We start from the raw sequence: 14,923 nt of genomic DNA, 5'->3' as shown, positions 1-14,923 counted from the left end.
CAGAGTATAATACATTAGGTATAGCTGTAGTTTACAATGGAGTTAAATTAATCTGCAGCAGTTTTAATTGAAATTAACACCATATATTTGTGAAATGCTTGTTAGTGTTTAAGTCTTGAAGTGTATTAATGATGTTCAGTTATATTCTTGGTAGATGGGTGTCTCAGGAGAAGGAGTCTTTGCTCAGTGTTTGGAAGGTTACTATGCACACAGCTCAGACTTGGATAGTTTTATATAGTGTGCAGCAGATGGTCTGTAGCCGTCTATTCTCAAATTAATTTGTACTGAGGGCTTATTGATCTGTGCTACCTAAAGCTCATCATTTCACACATTGGCAAGGTCAGTCCTTCTGAAGCACACTGGATTCCTGCAGTGCACACATTCACAATCCGCATTGCTTTAGCAATGGAATAGATATATACATACGGTCTCTGTTAAGCTGCAAGGTTTTCTGTTAAAAAGAAAATGTTGCTATGTTTTTTTAGGGCTAAGTAACAGTATCTGTATATCCGATCACTTTATACTCACCTCTGCAGTGTCCACTGTGGGAATATTACATACTACTGCACATTAACTAATAACTTAGTGCTAAGTATACAAGGCCCTTCTGTACATAAAGATTATAAATGTAATTAAAGAAGGTGCTTTCTGATGTAAAAACCCCAGCCAAACCTTTATTTTACATAGAGTGTGGAATGGTCATAGTCTTTGTAATGGTTTCATTGATTAAAGACTAAATGCTGATGGGTATGAGGGAGCATATGACCTCCCAATGCGAAAAAGTGCTCAAGCAAAGTCACATGGCAGAGGGGAAACTTTTGTTTTCTTAGTTTTGAAAAGAAGTTGGAAATGCTTTAATTACCATCTTTTTCATGCTGGGCAGATTTCTCCTTACTTCCCGTCATAATGACACTGTCATGCCATGACATACAAGGGGGATGTATCCTCAATGAGGATAGAGAAACCATTAAAACCTGGAGGAAGTGCGGACCCTTCTCTACACTTTAGCGAGATAGGGGAGATAAAGTGATTAAATGGTGACACACGCAGTAATAAAAAAAACACAATAGAGGTTGTGACCATTTCACACTCTACTTAAAATAAAGTTTTATCTGGGACTAGCACTAGGCTTTAATAGTACATCAAAAAGTGGCTTTAATAATTACTGTAATAACTATTATGTGTATGCAGTAGCACATTTGGAAGACCCTCTCTGTGATTAAATAAAACCTTGGGTACTCAGCACCTATTTATTTTGATTCAAAGTGCGGTAGTGTGCCTCTGCATGGAAAGTTGCTTTGAAAGCCTTGAATGCTGTATGCCAATGTGGCTGAATTTAAATGAAACTTGTTCACATGTTGCTCAGGAAGGATCATTTCAAGTCAACAAGACTTCACTATGCATGACATCACCATCCCAGCTTCAGCCTGAGCATTTTGGGTCAATTCTCACTTAAAGTCAGAGGCATTTGCATACACTTTGTGAGATTTTCAGCTTTCTCCTTGTGCAGAGGAGCACAGAAACCATGGCATATTGACCATATATTGTATACTGAGCGCTAGGTCTTTTTCAGGAAAAGATAGGTCTATTAAAAGGGGATTAAATGATTTCAGTTTAAGAAGTTTCAAAGAATATTCTATAAACTGCAGCATTCCAGGTAAAAAAGAAAAAAAAATAAGAAAATGAAATAAAAAGCACTGATGACAGATAAAAGATGCATTTTCAGTTTAATGTAAAAACAATTTTTGGCAAATGATAATTTCAGTAAAGATTGTTGAGTCTAAAAGATATTCGTTACTGCTAGGCCTGCAAACAATCCAAAGGAATATCCTAAATGTTATGTAAAATGACAGCAAAATAGCTTTCTGTTGTTCACATAAAGCAAATCTTTTCTTTTGCCATGTACAGCCAAGTAAGAGGTTTACTTGGTTTGTCCCTTACCAGCAGCATACATTTACCTTTCCTTGATTCCACTTTGCTACATTCAACCACTGAGACCTGGGGAGGAAAGATCTGTGTAAGCTCAAAAACATATTGCTGGAGCTTAAACAGGGCCTTCTTCCCTGGCCCCATGTGAAAGCGCTGGGCCAATCACAAGGCACGAGTGCTGTCACATGTAAATCACATTTGACCATATCCAGGTTTTTCATCGTGGTGCTACCAGCAGATGAACAATGTGGTACTGGAGTGAGGAAAAGGGAGTATTTACTGCTGAGGGGGGGGGGATGGTTTAAAGTGGAGTTCCACCCAAAAGTGGAACTTCCGCTTTAAGCACTCCTCGCTCAGACATGCCACATTTGGCATGTAATTTTTTTTTTTGGGGGGGGGGTGTACCCGTTTTTTCGTGGGACTTCCTGTCCCACTTTCTGCTTCCTATCTTCGGCCGCCTAGGCGACTTCTCCTCTAGCCCTAGGTGGCCCCTCCCTGACAGCAATCTTCTGGGACACAACTCAGGTCCCAGAAGATTGGCTGGCCAATAGGAGAACGCAGCGCGAGTCGCGCATGCGCAGTGCGCTCCCGGCTGTGAAGCCGTAAGCTGTCACGGCCGGGTGCCCTCAGTTACCATAATGGTGCCGAGGAGAGGAGGGTGGAGAGGAGCTAGCCTCCGAGCGACCACATTGCTGGACCATGGGGCAGGTAATTGTCTGTTTATTAAAAGTCAGCAGCTAAGCTTTTTGTAGCTGCTGACTTTTAATAAAGGAAAAAACAGGTGGAACTCTGCTTTAAGGTATGGAGCAATTTAACCGCTTCAGCCCCGGCCCATTTGGCTGGCCAAAGACCAAAGCACTTTTTGCCATTCGACACTGCGTCGCTTTAACTGACAATTGCGCTGTCGTGCGATGTGGCTCCCAAACAAAATCGACGTCTATTTTTCCCCACAAATACAGCTTTCTTTTGGTGATATTTGATCACCTCTGTGGTTTTTATTTTTTGCGCTATAAACAAAAAAAGAGTTTTGAAAAAAAAACGCATTATTTATTACTTTTTGCTATAATAAACATCCCCAAAAAATATATAAAAAACATTTTTTTTCCTCAGTTTAGGCCGATACGTATTCTTCTACATATTTTTGGTTAAAAAAAAAAAAAAAAATCGCAATAAGCGTATATTGATTTCTTTGCGCAAAAGTTATAGCGTCTACAAAATAGGGGATAGTTTTATGGCATTTTTATTAATAATTTTGTTTTTTTACTAGTAATGGCAGAGATCAGCGATTTTTATCATGACTGCAACGTTATGGTGGACACGTCAGACAATTTTGACACATTTTTGGGACCACTGGCATTAATACAGCGATCAGTGCGATTAAAAATGCATTGATTACTGTAAAAATGTCACTGGCAGTGAAGGGGTTAACACTAGGGGGCAGGGAAGGGGTTAATGTGTGTCCTAGGGAGTGTTCTAACTGAAGGGGGATGTGGGCTGTGCAGGGAAACTAACAGATCGCCTGTTCATACTCTGTATGAACAAAGGATCTGTCACTTCTCCCCTCAGAGAACCGGAAACTGTGTTTACACACACACACACAGATCCCGGTTCTCTGTGCGCCCCTAGAGAATGCGGGAGCCCGGTGGTGATCGAGCCCTAGTGGCCACAGGGCGAAACGACGTTTTGTAAAGTCGTTTCGCCCAGCTGTGCCATTCTGCCGCAGTACAACTGCGGCGGCTGGTCAGTATGTGGTTAAGATAATACGTTATTGTTTTGAGAGGATTTTCCTGGTACAAAAGACGGATATCCTCTTTAGAAATTAACTTGGGTGTCTAAAACAAAATTGCTTATAAGTTAGGCCAGCCTTTCTCAACCCTTACTTTCTGGTCTCACAGAACTCCTGCATTAGAGTGATGGTCAGTGTAAAGAATTTGGCCTTACCTTTGTGGTCAGTCAGAGAAATTGCCCCTAAAGATAGCTGAAAATACTATCAGTAAATCTCTATGGACTGTGATTGTCATTCCCTTGTCTTGATAAATAAAGTTTGAAAAATATAATTTGTGTCATGTAGAAATTTCTAATTGAACTTCTAATTGAACTCCCAGCAACCTCTGGAGGAACCCTGGGGTTCTACTGAACCCTGGTTGAAAAGGGCTGGGTTAAACAATTTAGCCTTTAGAAAGAACGGTGAAGCTTTTGTTTATACCCAAGTTCTTTAACCCCTTCACACCTAGGAGTAAAACAAATGTAAATGCCTAAGCACAATTTTGCAACTGTTAGTAAAGCTGTACATGTCCTCACATTTACTTTGTGTATCCAGGTGGATTATGCCTTGTTTTTTCAGGACAAACTGGGCTTTCTTTTGGTGGTGAACGGTGACAGATATCTCCCGATTCTTTTTGTTATTATGAAAGGAAATTTTGCCCAAAATAGTAAAAAAAAACAAAAACATTTTTTTAATTAGCTGTATATATCTTGCTATTATCATAATTTACCATCACCAAAATAAATTATCCTGCTCCTGACAATTGCACAAATACCACATATGTGAATGTTAGTAGTAGTTGTTTTTTTAACACTAGGAAAAGCCCAAAAACAATGGTTCACATTTTGCATTTTTTTTATCCTGCTTAAAACACTGATACTAATTAAAAAAAAAAAAACTTTTAAAAATTCTACCCAAAATATGCTGACCTTTGCCCCTGACCCCAAAACTAACCCTGACAAACATTGATTTTGTTCTTTTTTTTATTCGTTATTTTGAATTTTTGAATATTCTTTTTTTTTCCACTTTGGTTTGTTTTCTCTCCTGCAAAAAGAGTAAGATACAATGCATTTTTCTCTTCATTCAGAAGAGGAAGTAACCACAGGGGAGGACTCAAAGGGACTGATCACTGTAATAGCCAATCAGGGGCTATCACAGCAATCAGGTGACCCAGAACTGTGAGTCCGGGGTCTTGATTGTTAGTATAAGACCTGGGTCTCTCAGGGACAGCCCGCTATCTATGCAGGGAGTACGCTGTGAGGCATGCTCCCAGCACAAAGAGAGATATGCATATATGCGGCCCCACTAAAAATAAAAAGGCCACTTCCGTGAAGCCGCATATATGTGTGCGGTCGGCGGGAAGGGGTTAAAGAAGAATTCCAGATATGAATATTTTATACATGGCTACATTGGTCCAGCTTGAATCAGTGGAACTATGCATATATACCATACCTGGCTGATGCCCGTGGAAGCTGGAAATCACTGAAGTAAACACTATTAACCCACACCTACATTACCGACACCACTGGACACAGGACATAGGCTGCTTGGCATGGACCCCAATCAGAGAATTTTGCACTCTTTCAATGAATATAAAGTGCTCTCTGATCGGACAAGGTGGAGAGGCAGGGTAGTATTGTCATATTCTCCAACTCACCCAATCAGATAAAGCTTTGCATTAATTCATTCAGAAAATAACAAACATTTTATGAATGGAATCAATGCCAAGCAGCCAACCACCTGTCTTCAGAATAGAGCAGGACAGCTGTGTAGCATGAGACCTGGAAGCAAGTGGAGATCACTGGAGCAGCGTTGTCCACTTCAGTGATTTCCAGCCTCCAGGGGCATCGGCCAGGCTTATTACACACATAGTTTTATTTATTCTAGCTGGACCAATGTAGCTATGTATAAAATATCTATACCTGGAAATCTTCACGTGTTAGAAACGCTTGGCCACATTTATATTTCATTCTATGTATGCTTCAGTAGCATTTTTAAAAACAATTTAGCGACTCTAGGCTCTATTTCGTAAAGCAAAATGCTGGTGAGAGAAGAGAAAGAAGGCTCAGATGGTAACTGCCTTCATCTGACTCTCAGGACACATATCACAGCAGCAAAGATCCCACTTTTTACTGTGACTGACATACTTTCAGCTTTTATCTTTGGCATTCTGCTGGTGTAATAGATTTCACTTGATGATTATCCAAAGTAGTTCTAATCTCTGCCTAAAGATCATAAAAGAACAGCTTTGATTAATTTAAATATTTTAATGTTCTGTAGTTTTCATATATCCGTAGAGCTGTAAGATACGCACACTAATATTAGCACCTTTTAATTCATCAACAGTATATTCATATGACAGTACAGTTTTGGACAGTAGGATAAATCAAGCTGTAAGACACATTCAGAAGAAAATTTGACAAAGGGATTTACAAAAATGTCCCCCTGCGTCCAGTGTAATATGCCATATTACGAAAACCATAGATGTAGAGGTCCATAATCAAGGTCTGTTTCCATGCATGAACCGAGCAGTCTTTTATATTCCAAGCGGGACCCTTGTTATGAATGAATCTGGACTTCATTTTCCTTGAGACACCGCCCCTAAGCCGAAAAAGCCCCACCATGCTGCAGTCTGTGTGTATATATACAGTAAGGCTGGCCATATATTATACAATTTTCCTTTAGATTTACCAAAACCATATAATATGAGGTCAGACCTAAGCACTTACAATTTGTATGTAGTTGGGCTAGCCTTTGGATGACATAGTTGAAGGTAAAGCTAAAGAAAATTGAATAAGAAAATTGTATAATGTATGGCCAGCTTTAAATTGGTTGTTACATCACCTATGAAAAATCATGTAATTCCCTTTCTGACATGAAGATCTAATGTGCAGTGTCTGTGCTTTTTAAAAATGATTCAGTGAAATTCCTTATTTACAGCGTTGTGGAGCGCTCACATGACCTCCCAGCGCTCTCCCTCCTTGATCCGAGCACTACAGTTGGAGGGGCTGTGTTTCCCTGCTGACGTCAGCCGGGAGAAAGGAGGAGATCGACGGGAGGTCACGTGAGCGCCCCGTGGCACTGTAAATAAGGTATTTCCCTGAATCATTTTTAAAAAACACACACACTGCACATTAGATCTCCATGTAAGAATGGGAATTACATGATTTGTCACTAGTAATTTTAAACAGTTTAAGTGGCGGAGATTGCTAACACAGACTCCTGAGCTGACAGGTAGTAAGGGAAGGGGAGAGAGGAGAGCAACGGGATAACAGAGGCACATAAACTGACCACGGTAATCAGGAATCAGCAGCCATGATTATTGTGCACAACACAGACAGCGGGACACAGGAACAGGTAGGATCAACCAGGTTTTTACAGCTTAGAGAGGGACAAATGACACAGCACAAGCACTATGCTGTGTTTCCTGCTGTAAAGGATCAGGATCATTTTTTTTTTTTTTTTTTTAAGGGTTACAACCACTTTAACCTCTGCATTGCAAAACAACAGGTTCACTCCCCATACTATGGGCCTTACACGCAGGCCAAATATCGGGTAGTATCGACATTAGACAGTATAGACATTCGGACCATGTATACAGCAGCCAGTCTGCCTTCTGTGGAAGGGGCATGACCAAGAAAGAATTGCAGATCGGCATCCGATCAGTGCTCTCAGCCAAATGTTGCTAGCGTTGACCAGTGTGTTCTGGCAGGGGAGAAGTCCCCTTGTTGGAACACAATAGCTCAGATAGCTGTACTAACATCGAATTGTTTTTACAGAATCGCCTCCTGAGCTCTTCAGTTGCCCACATGAAAGTGTTTGGGCCCACTGGGTTGAACAAAAAACAGCTTGATAGTGTGTACCAGGCCTAATACATACTATGCCTTTGCTTCTCTAGGAGAGGCTGGGCGTTTAAGTGGACCTGTCACTTCTAATTTTTGTATAAGCACCAGAAGTATGTGTGTTAGAATAAGGTTTGTTCTTGCTTTGGCATACACTTTGGGTGCAGCTTTACCTGCCAAAGGTACACAGTCCTATCAGAAAGTCACTTTTAGTGATTTTAGTCACTTCTCACCCAATGTACAGTTTTAGGGCTCAAGAACATGGGATTATTGGGCTGTATAACATAAAATACAGCTGTATTTGAATTCACCGGAGCCACAGGTGTTGCATACAGCCACGTGTAAAAATATTTACAGCATACAGTTGTATATGGATATACGCAGCTCCGAGCATTATTATGCATATGCTCACTTTTGGCTCTCAGACACCAAAATATGACTATATTTTATGTTCTACAGTCCAATAGGCCATGTGCATGAGCTCTTATATCAGTTCGCTATGGTGTAAAATGAGCCACCTAGTCTCTTTAATAACCTGATGGATTTCCAGTGAGTCAAAAGCAACCCATAGATGAGTCCGTTTTTTTTTTTTATTCAACCAGTGGGTTAAACGAAAAAAACTGACTTGATTCCCCATCAACACAGTTGAGCTATTGTATTCTGACAGCGGTGAGACTTCCCTACTGTCCCAGAGCACTGACCAGTGCTGCAGGCTATAGCCTGCAGTGCTGACTGAGTCGGGAAAACCCAGCAGGGCGGGTATAAAGTAGTCGACCAGTAGATTTCTGTACAACCACAATGACAGAGCCCACACATGCATCAATATTCAGCTGGTTCAGCATCGATCCATGTATTTTAAGTATTTTTGTGCCTTGACCCAATATTATCAATCCAAGGATCTCATAACTGTAAGACAATGATGCTGAATGCTGCACCACCACTGTACACAGCTATGATCTACACAGCGTTTCCAATATAAAATGAGAGCAGCTATGCACTGCACCCACAGATGTCTAAATCCTTAACACAGGCTGACATCTATTTCATTTAAATACAGCATGACAGTGCCCAAACAGAACAATATAAAGAGGTCAGCTGTGGCCCCGAGATTTGGTCAGTTATGACAAAGCTTACAATAAACAAATATAATAACACATTGCAGATATCCAGCACTCAAGCCTCCAAATTACAGGAAATAAGCCATCAGTGCCATGCAATCACTTCAGCTCGGACGAAGGCAGAAATTACAGCAGTATGTTATATTTGAGTGCTCTTGGGACTCGGTTAATAACCAGCCTTCCATCATAACTTAAGGAAGCAAAGAGCCAGGGGTCTGCAGAGGACCATTCCACGGCATACACGCTGTCTTCGTGTTCTTCATAGGTAGCTATTATACTGTCCTGGAGTGGCTCTTTTGTTCTAGGAGGAAAACAAAAAATGCAATTAGCCAGGGAGGAAAAAAAACGATGGCAAGTATTTATCCCACACAATAATTATAAGCCTACAACAAGAATGACGGACAGGGACAGGCAATGGCAGGATGTCCTGAGGTCACAGATCATTTTAAAATCTCTATTGTCTTGTGTTATTGTCAGGCATTATTAATGTCCCTTTGTCACTTTAAACTGTTCACTACCCATATCTAGTATTATCTCTGCTCATTGAGAGAAAATAATCCACAATGCTACCAATTGCTTTTAAAGGGTCGCCTCACTGATATTTCTGTTTTGGGCTAAAATGGCTCACTGGTGTCTCATACCTTCTGTGGTTAAATCTAGCCTATCGAGTCTCACTTCTGTAGTGAGAAAATTAAGAAACCCTCTTATCATGGCCACAACAAATGGGAAGAATTCAGGCACAAAGAACTCAACGCTGAGACCTTATATAATTTTCCAGTAAATGACACAGTCTTTAAAGGAAAAGTAACATTGTCTTGGTTAATTTTAGTCAAATGAAATACATGACACACATGGCTTACAAACCATTCCTGTTACTGCCTACCTGCTTATATGTGCTGCAGTGTCATAATTTGATCTCCCTACTCCTAAAGAGAAACTGGACTCAGTCCACTCAGGGCAGAGTGATGGTGCCTCTTGATTGCCCATCCCCCAGCAAGGCATACTCACCGATCCATGCTACTTTGCTGCCTCCCAATTGTGTTGCTCTAACATGAGAAACTTCTAGGTATAGGGGAACACATGTGCTCCCCCATGTGACAGTGCTTGAGCCTGGACGGCCAATCACCAGGCCCAAACACGGTCATGTGGGCAGCGGAGGAGTCAAGGAAGTGTGGCAAGGAGCAATTTTTCTGGGGTGGGCGCTGTTAGGAGGCATTGGCACACTGCATAATTTTGTCATTTGTGTCATCATACAGCACAGCAATAACATAATAATAAACGCCCATATTATATTACTGTACAGCTATAGAAAACTTGGAGGCTGTCAGCTGTCAAGTGGTAAGTATGAAGCATTCCTACACTGTGTTACATTACAAATAAATATATTTTTTAACATTTTTGTCCTAAACATAATACATAAAGATAAAAACAAAACCCTGTGTTTGCAGTAGGCATACAGTGAACATAAAAACATAAAAACAAAAGAAACAGTGTCCATTGTCATCTACCTGGCTGCTACCCTGCCGAGTACTGCAGATACCAGAGGACTAGTAATACTTGTATGATTTTATACAATGTGAGTGCAATTTTAACTTCTTTTTATTGTTTAAAATAAATGTACACTTAGATGGTGGCGCCTGCTGTTTTTTTTTTTTTTTTTCACAGTGCAAAATGTATTAATATTTGGATTAGCAGCAAGGATGGGAAGTGTTATCATAATGGGGGATTTTAATTATCCAGACATAGACTGGGCAGAGGGAACCACGCATTCGTCTAAGGCTCGCCAGTTCCTAAATGTCTTGCAGGACAATTTCATGGGTCAGATGGTAGAAGCACCAACTAGAAATAAAGCGTTACTAGATCTACTGATTACCAACAATACAGACCTGATCACGGATGTGGAAATACGGGGCAATTTAGGAAACAGCGATAATAGGTCAATTGGCTTAAGTATAAATCACACAAATAGGAAACATAAGGGGAATAAAAAGACACTGAATGTCATAAGAGCCAACTTCCCTAAACTACGAACCTTGCTAGAAGGCATAAATTGGGATAAAATCTAAGGAACAAAGAACACGGAGGAGAGATGGGTTCACTTTAAGAGCATATTAAATAAGGGCATTCGCCAGTGCATCTTATTGGGTAATAAATTTAAAAGAGCGAACAAAAGTACTGGATGGCTTAACTTCAATGTAAAAATGCATATAAAAGCAAAGAAGAAGGCCTTTAAAAAATACAAGGTTGAGGAATCATCATCAACATTCAGACTTTATAAAGAATGCAACAAGAAATGTAAGGGAGCCATTAGGGCAGCTAAGATAAAACACGAAAGACAGATAGCGGAGGAGAGCAAAAAAAAATCCCAAGAAATTCTTTAAGTATATAAACAGTAAAAAATAGAGGGCAGACTATATTGGCCCCATAAAAAATGAGGAAGGACATATGGTTACAAAGGATGGGGAAATAGCGAAGGTATTGAATTTATTCTTATCCTCAGTCTTCACAAGGGAATCGGGGGGCTTTAATAACCAAAACTGCAGTGTTTATCCTCATGACACATCACAGGAAGCACCCACATGGCTAACAGAGGACAGAATTAGACTTGGGAAACTTAACATTAATAAATCACCAGAACCGGATGGCTTGCACCCGAGGGTACTTGGGGAACTCAATCAAGTAATTGCCAGACCATTCTTCCTAATTTTTACTGACAGTCTACTGACTGGAATGGTACCAACAGATTGGAGAAAAGCCAATGTAGCACCAATATTTAAAAAGGGCCCAAAATACATCCCTGGGAATTACAGACCAGTTAGCCTAACATCAATAGTATGCAAGCTCTTCAAGATGATGATAAGGGACTATATACAAGATTTTAGTAATGAAAACTGTATCATTAGCAGTAACCAGCATGGATTCATGGATTCATTCGTTCTAGCCAAACCAATCTATTAACCATCTATGAGGAGGTGAGTTGCCACCTAGATAAAGGAAGGCCCGTAGATGTGGTGTATCTGGATTTTGCAAAAGCATTTGACACATTTCCCCATAAATGTTTACTGTACAAAAAAAGGTCCGTTGGCTTTGACCATAGGGTGAGTACATAGATTGAAACCTGGCTACAAGGGCAAGTTCAGAAGTTGGTGATAAATGGGGAATACTCGGAATGGTCAGGGGTGGGTAGTGGGGTCCCTCAGGGTTCTGTGCTGGGACCAATCCTATTTAATTTGTTCATAAATGACCTGGAGGATGGGGTAAACAGTTCAATCTCTGTATTTGCAGACGATACTAACCTAAGCAGGGCAATAATGTCTCCGCAAAATGTGGAATCCTTGCAAGAAGATCTGAACAAATTAATGGCAACTACATGCCAAATAAGGTTTAATGTAGGAAAATGTAAAATAATGCATTTGGGTGGCAAAAATATGAATGCAATCTACTCACTAGGGGAACAACCTCTAGGGGAATCAAGGATGGAAAAGGACCTGGGGGTCCTAGTAGATGATAGGCTCAGCAATGGCATGCAATGCCAAGCTGCTGCTAACAAAGCAAACAGAATATTGCCGTGCATTAAAAAAGGGATTCATTCCAGGATAAAGTGATAATTCTCCCACTCTACAAGACTCTGGTCCGGCCACACCTGGAGTATGCTGTAGAGTTCTGGGCACCAGTCCTCAGGAAGAATGTACTGGAAATGGAGTGAGTACAAAGAAGGGCAACAACGCTAATAAAGGGTCTGGAGGATATTAGTTATGAAGAAAGGTTGCAAGCACTGAACTTATTCTCTCTGGAGAAGAGACGCTTGAGAGGGGATATGATTTCAATTTACAAATACCGTACTGGTGACCCCACAATAGGGATAAAACGTTTCGCGGAAGGGAGTTTAACAAGACACATGGCCACTCATTAAAATGACAACAAAAGAGGTTTAACCATAAACTACGTAGAGGGTTATATACTGTAAGAGCGGCAAGGATGTGGAATTCCCTTCCACAGGCGGTGGTCTCAGCGTCTAATCAAAAAATGATTAGATAATCACCTGAACGACCACAACATACAGGGATATACAATGTAATACTGACATATAATCACACTCATAGGTTGGACTTGATGGACTTGTGTCTTTTTTCAACCTCGCCTACTATGTAATATCTTAAACTCATACAGAGGAGCTACAGCCATTTCAAGTGGACACATTCAATTTGGGACTTAGCACATACTTTTACTACCCCAAACACATCTTGTGTGTTTTCCCTTTTGCATTGTGACTCTATCCACACTCCACTCCACCTTTCTTTTCCTTTTTTTTTTTTTTTTAGCTAACCCTCACCCACTCATCCTATTAAGCTCCATCTACCATACAGGTAAAGAGGAAATCCAGTTAAAACCACATTAAACTGATTGTAAATGATCACCTTGTAAAACAACCCATTCAGTTTAAAATAGAAATGAAAGGCAAAACATTTTTGTACAGAGATTAAAAAAAAAAAAAAAAAACTAATACCGTTTTTATAAATGACCACATTCCTTCTGTTCTCAGCTGAATAAGAGCTGGGGGGAGGAGGAGGAGGCGAAGCAGCAGCACACTGAGCTTGCCAGTGAACAGCTATGCAGCGGGGGGGGTGTCAGGACAAGTCTGATCATTGGAGGAGAGTGCACTGAGTTCCCAGCATAGCTAGAGAACTGACCACGGTTTGCTCTCCTGCTTAGTGTGGTCAGTTTTTTAATAGGAAAGCAAGGGGACTAGCAGGAACACCAGATATTTCACTTAAAGGAGCAATACAAAGAGAACAGCATACTTTCTCATACAAGTACATGGTACAGCAGGCACATATCAGGAATATGAAGTGTTGGCGTAACAAGTGCTTTAAAAAAGTTTTGAACCGAGTAGGAGAAGATGACAACCTCTGTTGAATTTTCAGTGCCGTGTCCCCAATGTGGAGGTTACCTCTGGAGTTCCGTGTTAATGTCAATAAATGATCCCATTCCAAAAATGGGCTTTAATTGCTTTTTTGTTGTCAATGGGGAGATTTTTGCTCACTTCCTGTACTAGTGTTCCCAACCCTTACTCACTTTATTCAAAATTAGTAATACATATTTAGTTACTTTGGGGGTGGGGATTTAGAAGCCCTACTGCAAAGGTGAATTTTTCCATTTTCATGGAGTTGGGCTGTTTAACCCTTTTGTCTTCGTAAAGCTCTATGCTTGTCCCAAACATGCTTAAGTCGGGTACAACTCGGGTTGAAAGAAAAAAACCTGACAGCTCCGGTTGGAGCTGCTGTACTAACCATGCAAGGTTAGTTCAGCAATCTCCCCGCTGAGCTGTTGTGCTCCACCCCCAAGAGCACTCCGATCAGCGCTCTCTGCCACTTGCTGAGAGCGCTGATCAGGAGTCGGTCGGATGCTGGTTTTCCAGCATGAACGTCTGACAGAAGCTGGCCAAACGTTCTTTTTTTTTTTTAACCAGCCGTTGTCCCCCAACATTCGGCCTGTGTGTACGGGGCTTTACAGTTACTGAAGGCCCATTTACACTCTTATGTTGTGTTTGTGCAATGTGATGCCATTTATTTGTATAGCACCCCATCGCACCTTGTTGACAGATACGAGTTGCAGTGCAGTACAAGTGCAGCAATGCAGTGATGTGCACTGCCATAGAATGTGCATGCCCCATTTTTGGTGTGTTCTCAGTTCATTCATTTTTGGGTTGCCTTAACATATTACATGTTAATGGGCAACACAACGCACCGTAAAGATGTAAATGGGCCCTTCCGGTTGACTAACTACTTCTGCTTAAGTTTGTTCCAAGCATCATCTACTTTGGTAAAAAGTAGTTGATGCTTGGTAAAATAACCCTAAGGTTAGTTTTAAACTTTCCTCCTGCTAGTTTGAGGCAGGAAAATTCAAAACTAACCTCAGATAACCTGTAAAATAAACAGAAGTGATATTTAGATTTGAAAACTGCTGGAATTTTACAAGGAATTGTCGCAGAATTGAGTTTTCCTTATGCCAGCTGTTGCTGAAATACATCTTCCATACCTCTGCAGTTCATGTGAGGTAAAATGGCTGTGCAACCATCTTGTTTTAGCCAGAAGTATCTAAGAGCGTTATATGTCTGAGCACAACCTAGGTAAAATTGGAATAGAAATGCATTTATAAGTAGCTATAACTTGTTATATGAAATGACCTGTTTTGCCCTGTTCTATGTGCCAGCTGTGAACAACTTCATCTGCCAAGCAGCTGCAAGTCATTTGAAGTAAACTGGCTGA

At 40.7% G+C, this 14,923-nt stretch overlaps 1 protein-coding gene across 1 annotated transcript in view; it reads right to left on the bottom strand.

Annotated features, from left to right (window-relative positions):
* Window positions 1-3,082: 3,082 nt before the first annotated feature.
* Window positions 3,083-14,923, bottom strand: part of EIPR1 (EARP complex and GARP complex interacting protein 1) — a 379,053-nt gene continuing 367,212 nt past the window's right edge. Inside the window, exon 9 of the mRNA XM_073625428.1 lies at window positions 3,083-8,955. Coding sequence (XP_073481529.1) covers window positions 8,781-8,955 — 175 coding nt within the window. The 3' untranslated portion in view covers window positions 3,083-8,780. The remainder of the gene's footprint in view (window positions 8,956-14,923) is intronic.

Source organism: Aquarana catesbeiana, linkage group LG04 (assembly GCF_042186555.1).
Source record: "Aquarana catesbeiana isolate 2022-GZ linkage group LG04, ASM4218655v1, whole genome shotgun sequence".
Lineage (NCBI taxonomy): Eukaryota > Metazoa > Chordata > Amphibia > Anura > Ranidae > Aquarana > Aquarana catesbeiana.
This window is presented reverse-complemented; position numbering and strand designations above follow the sequence as displayed.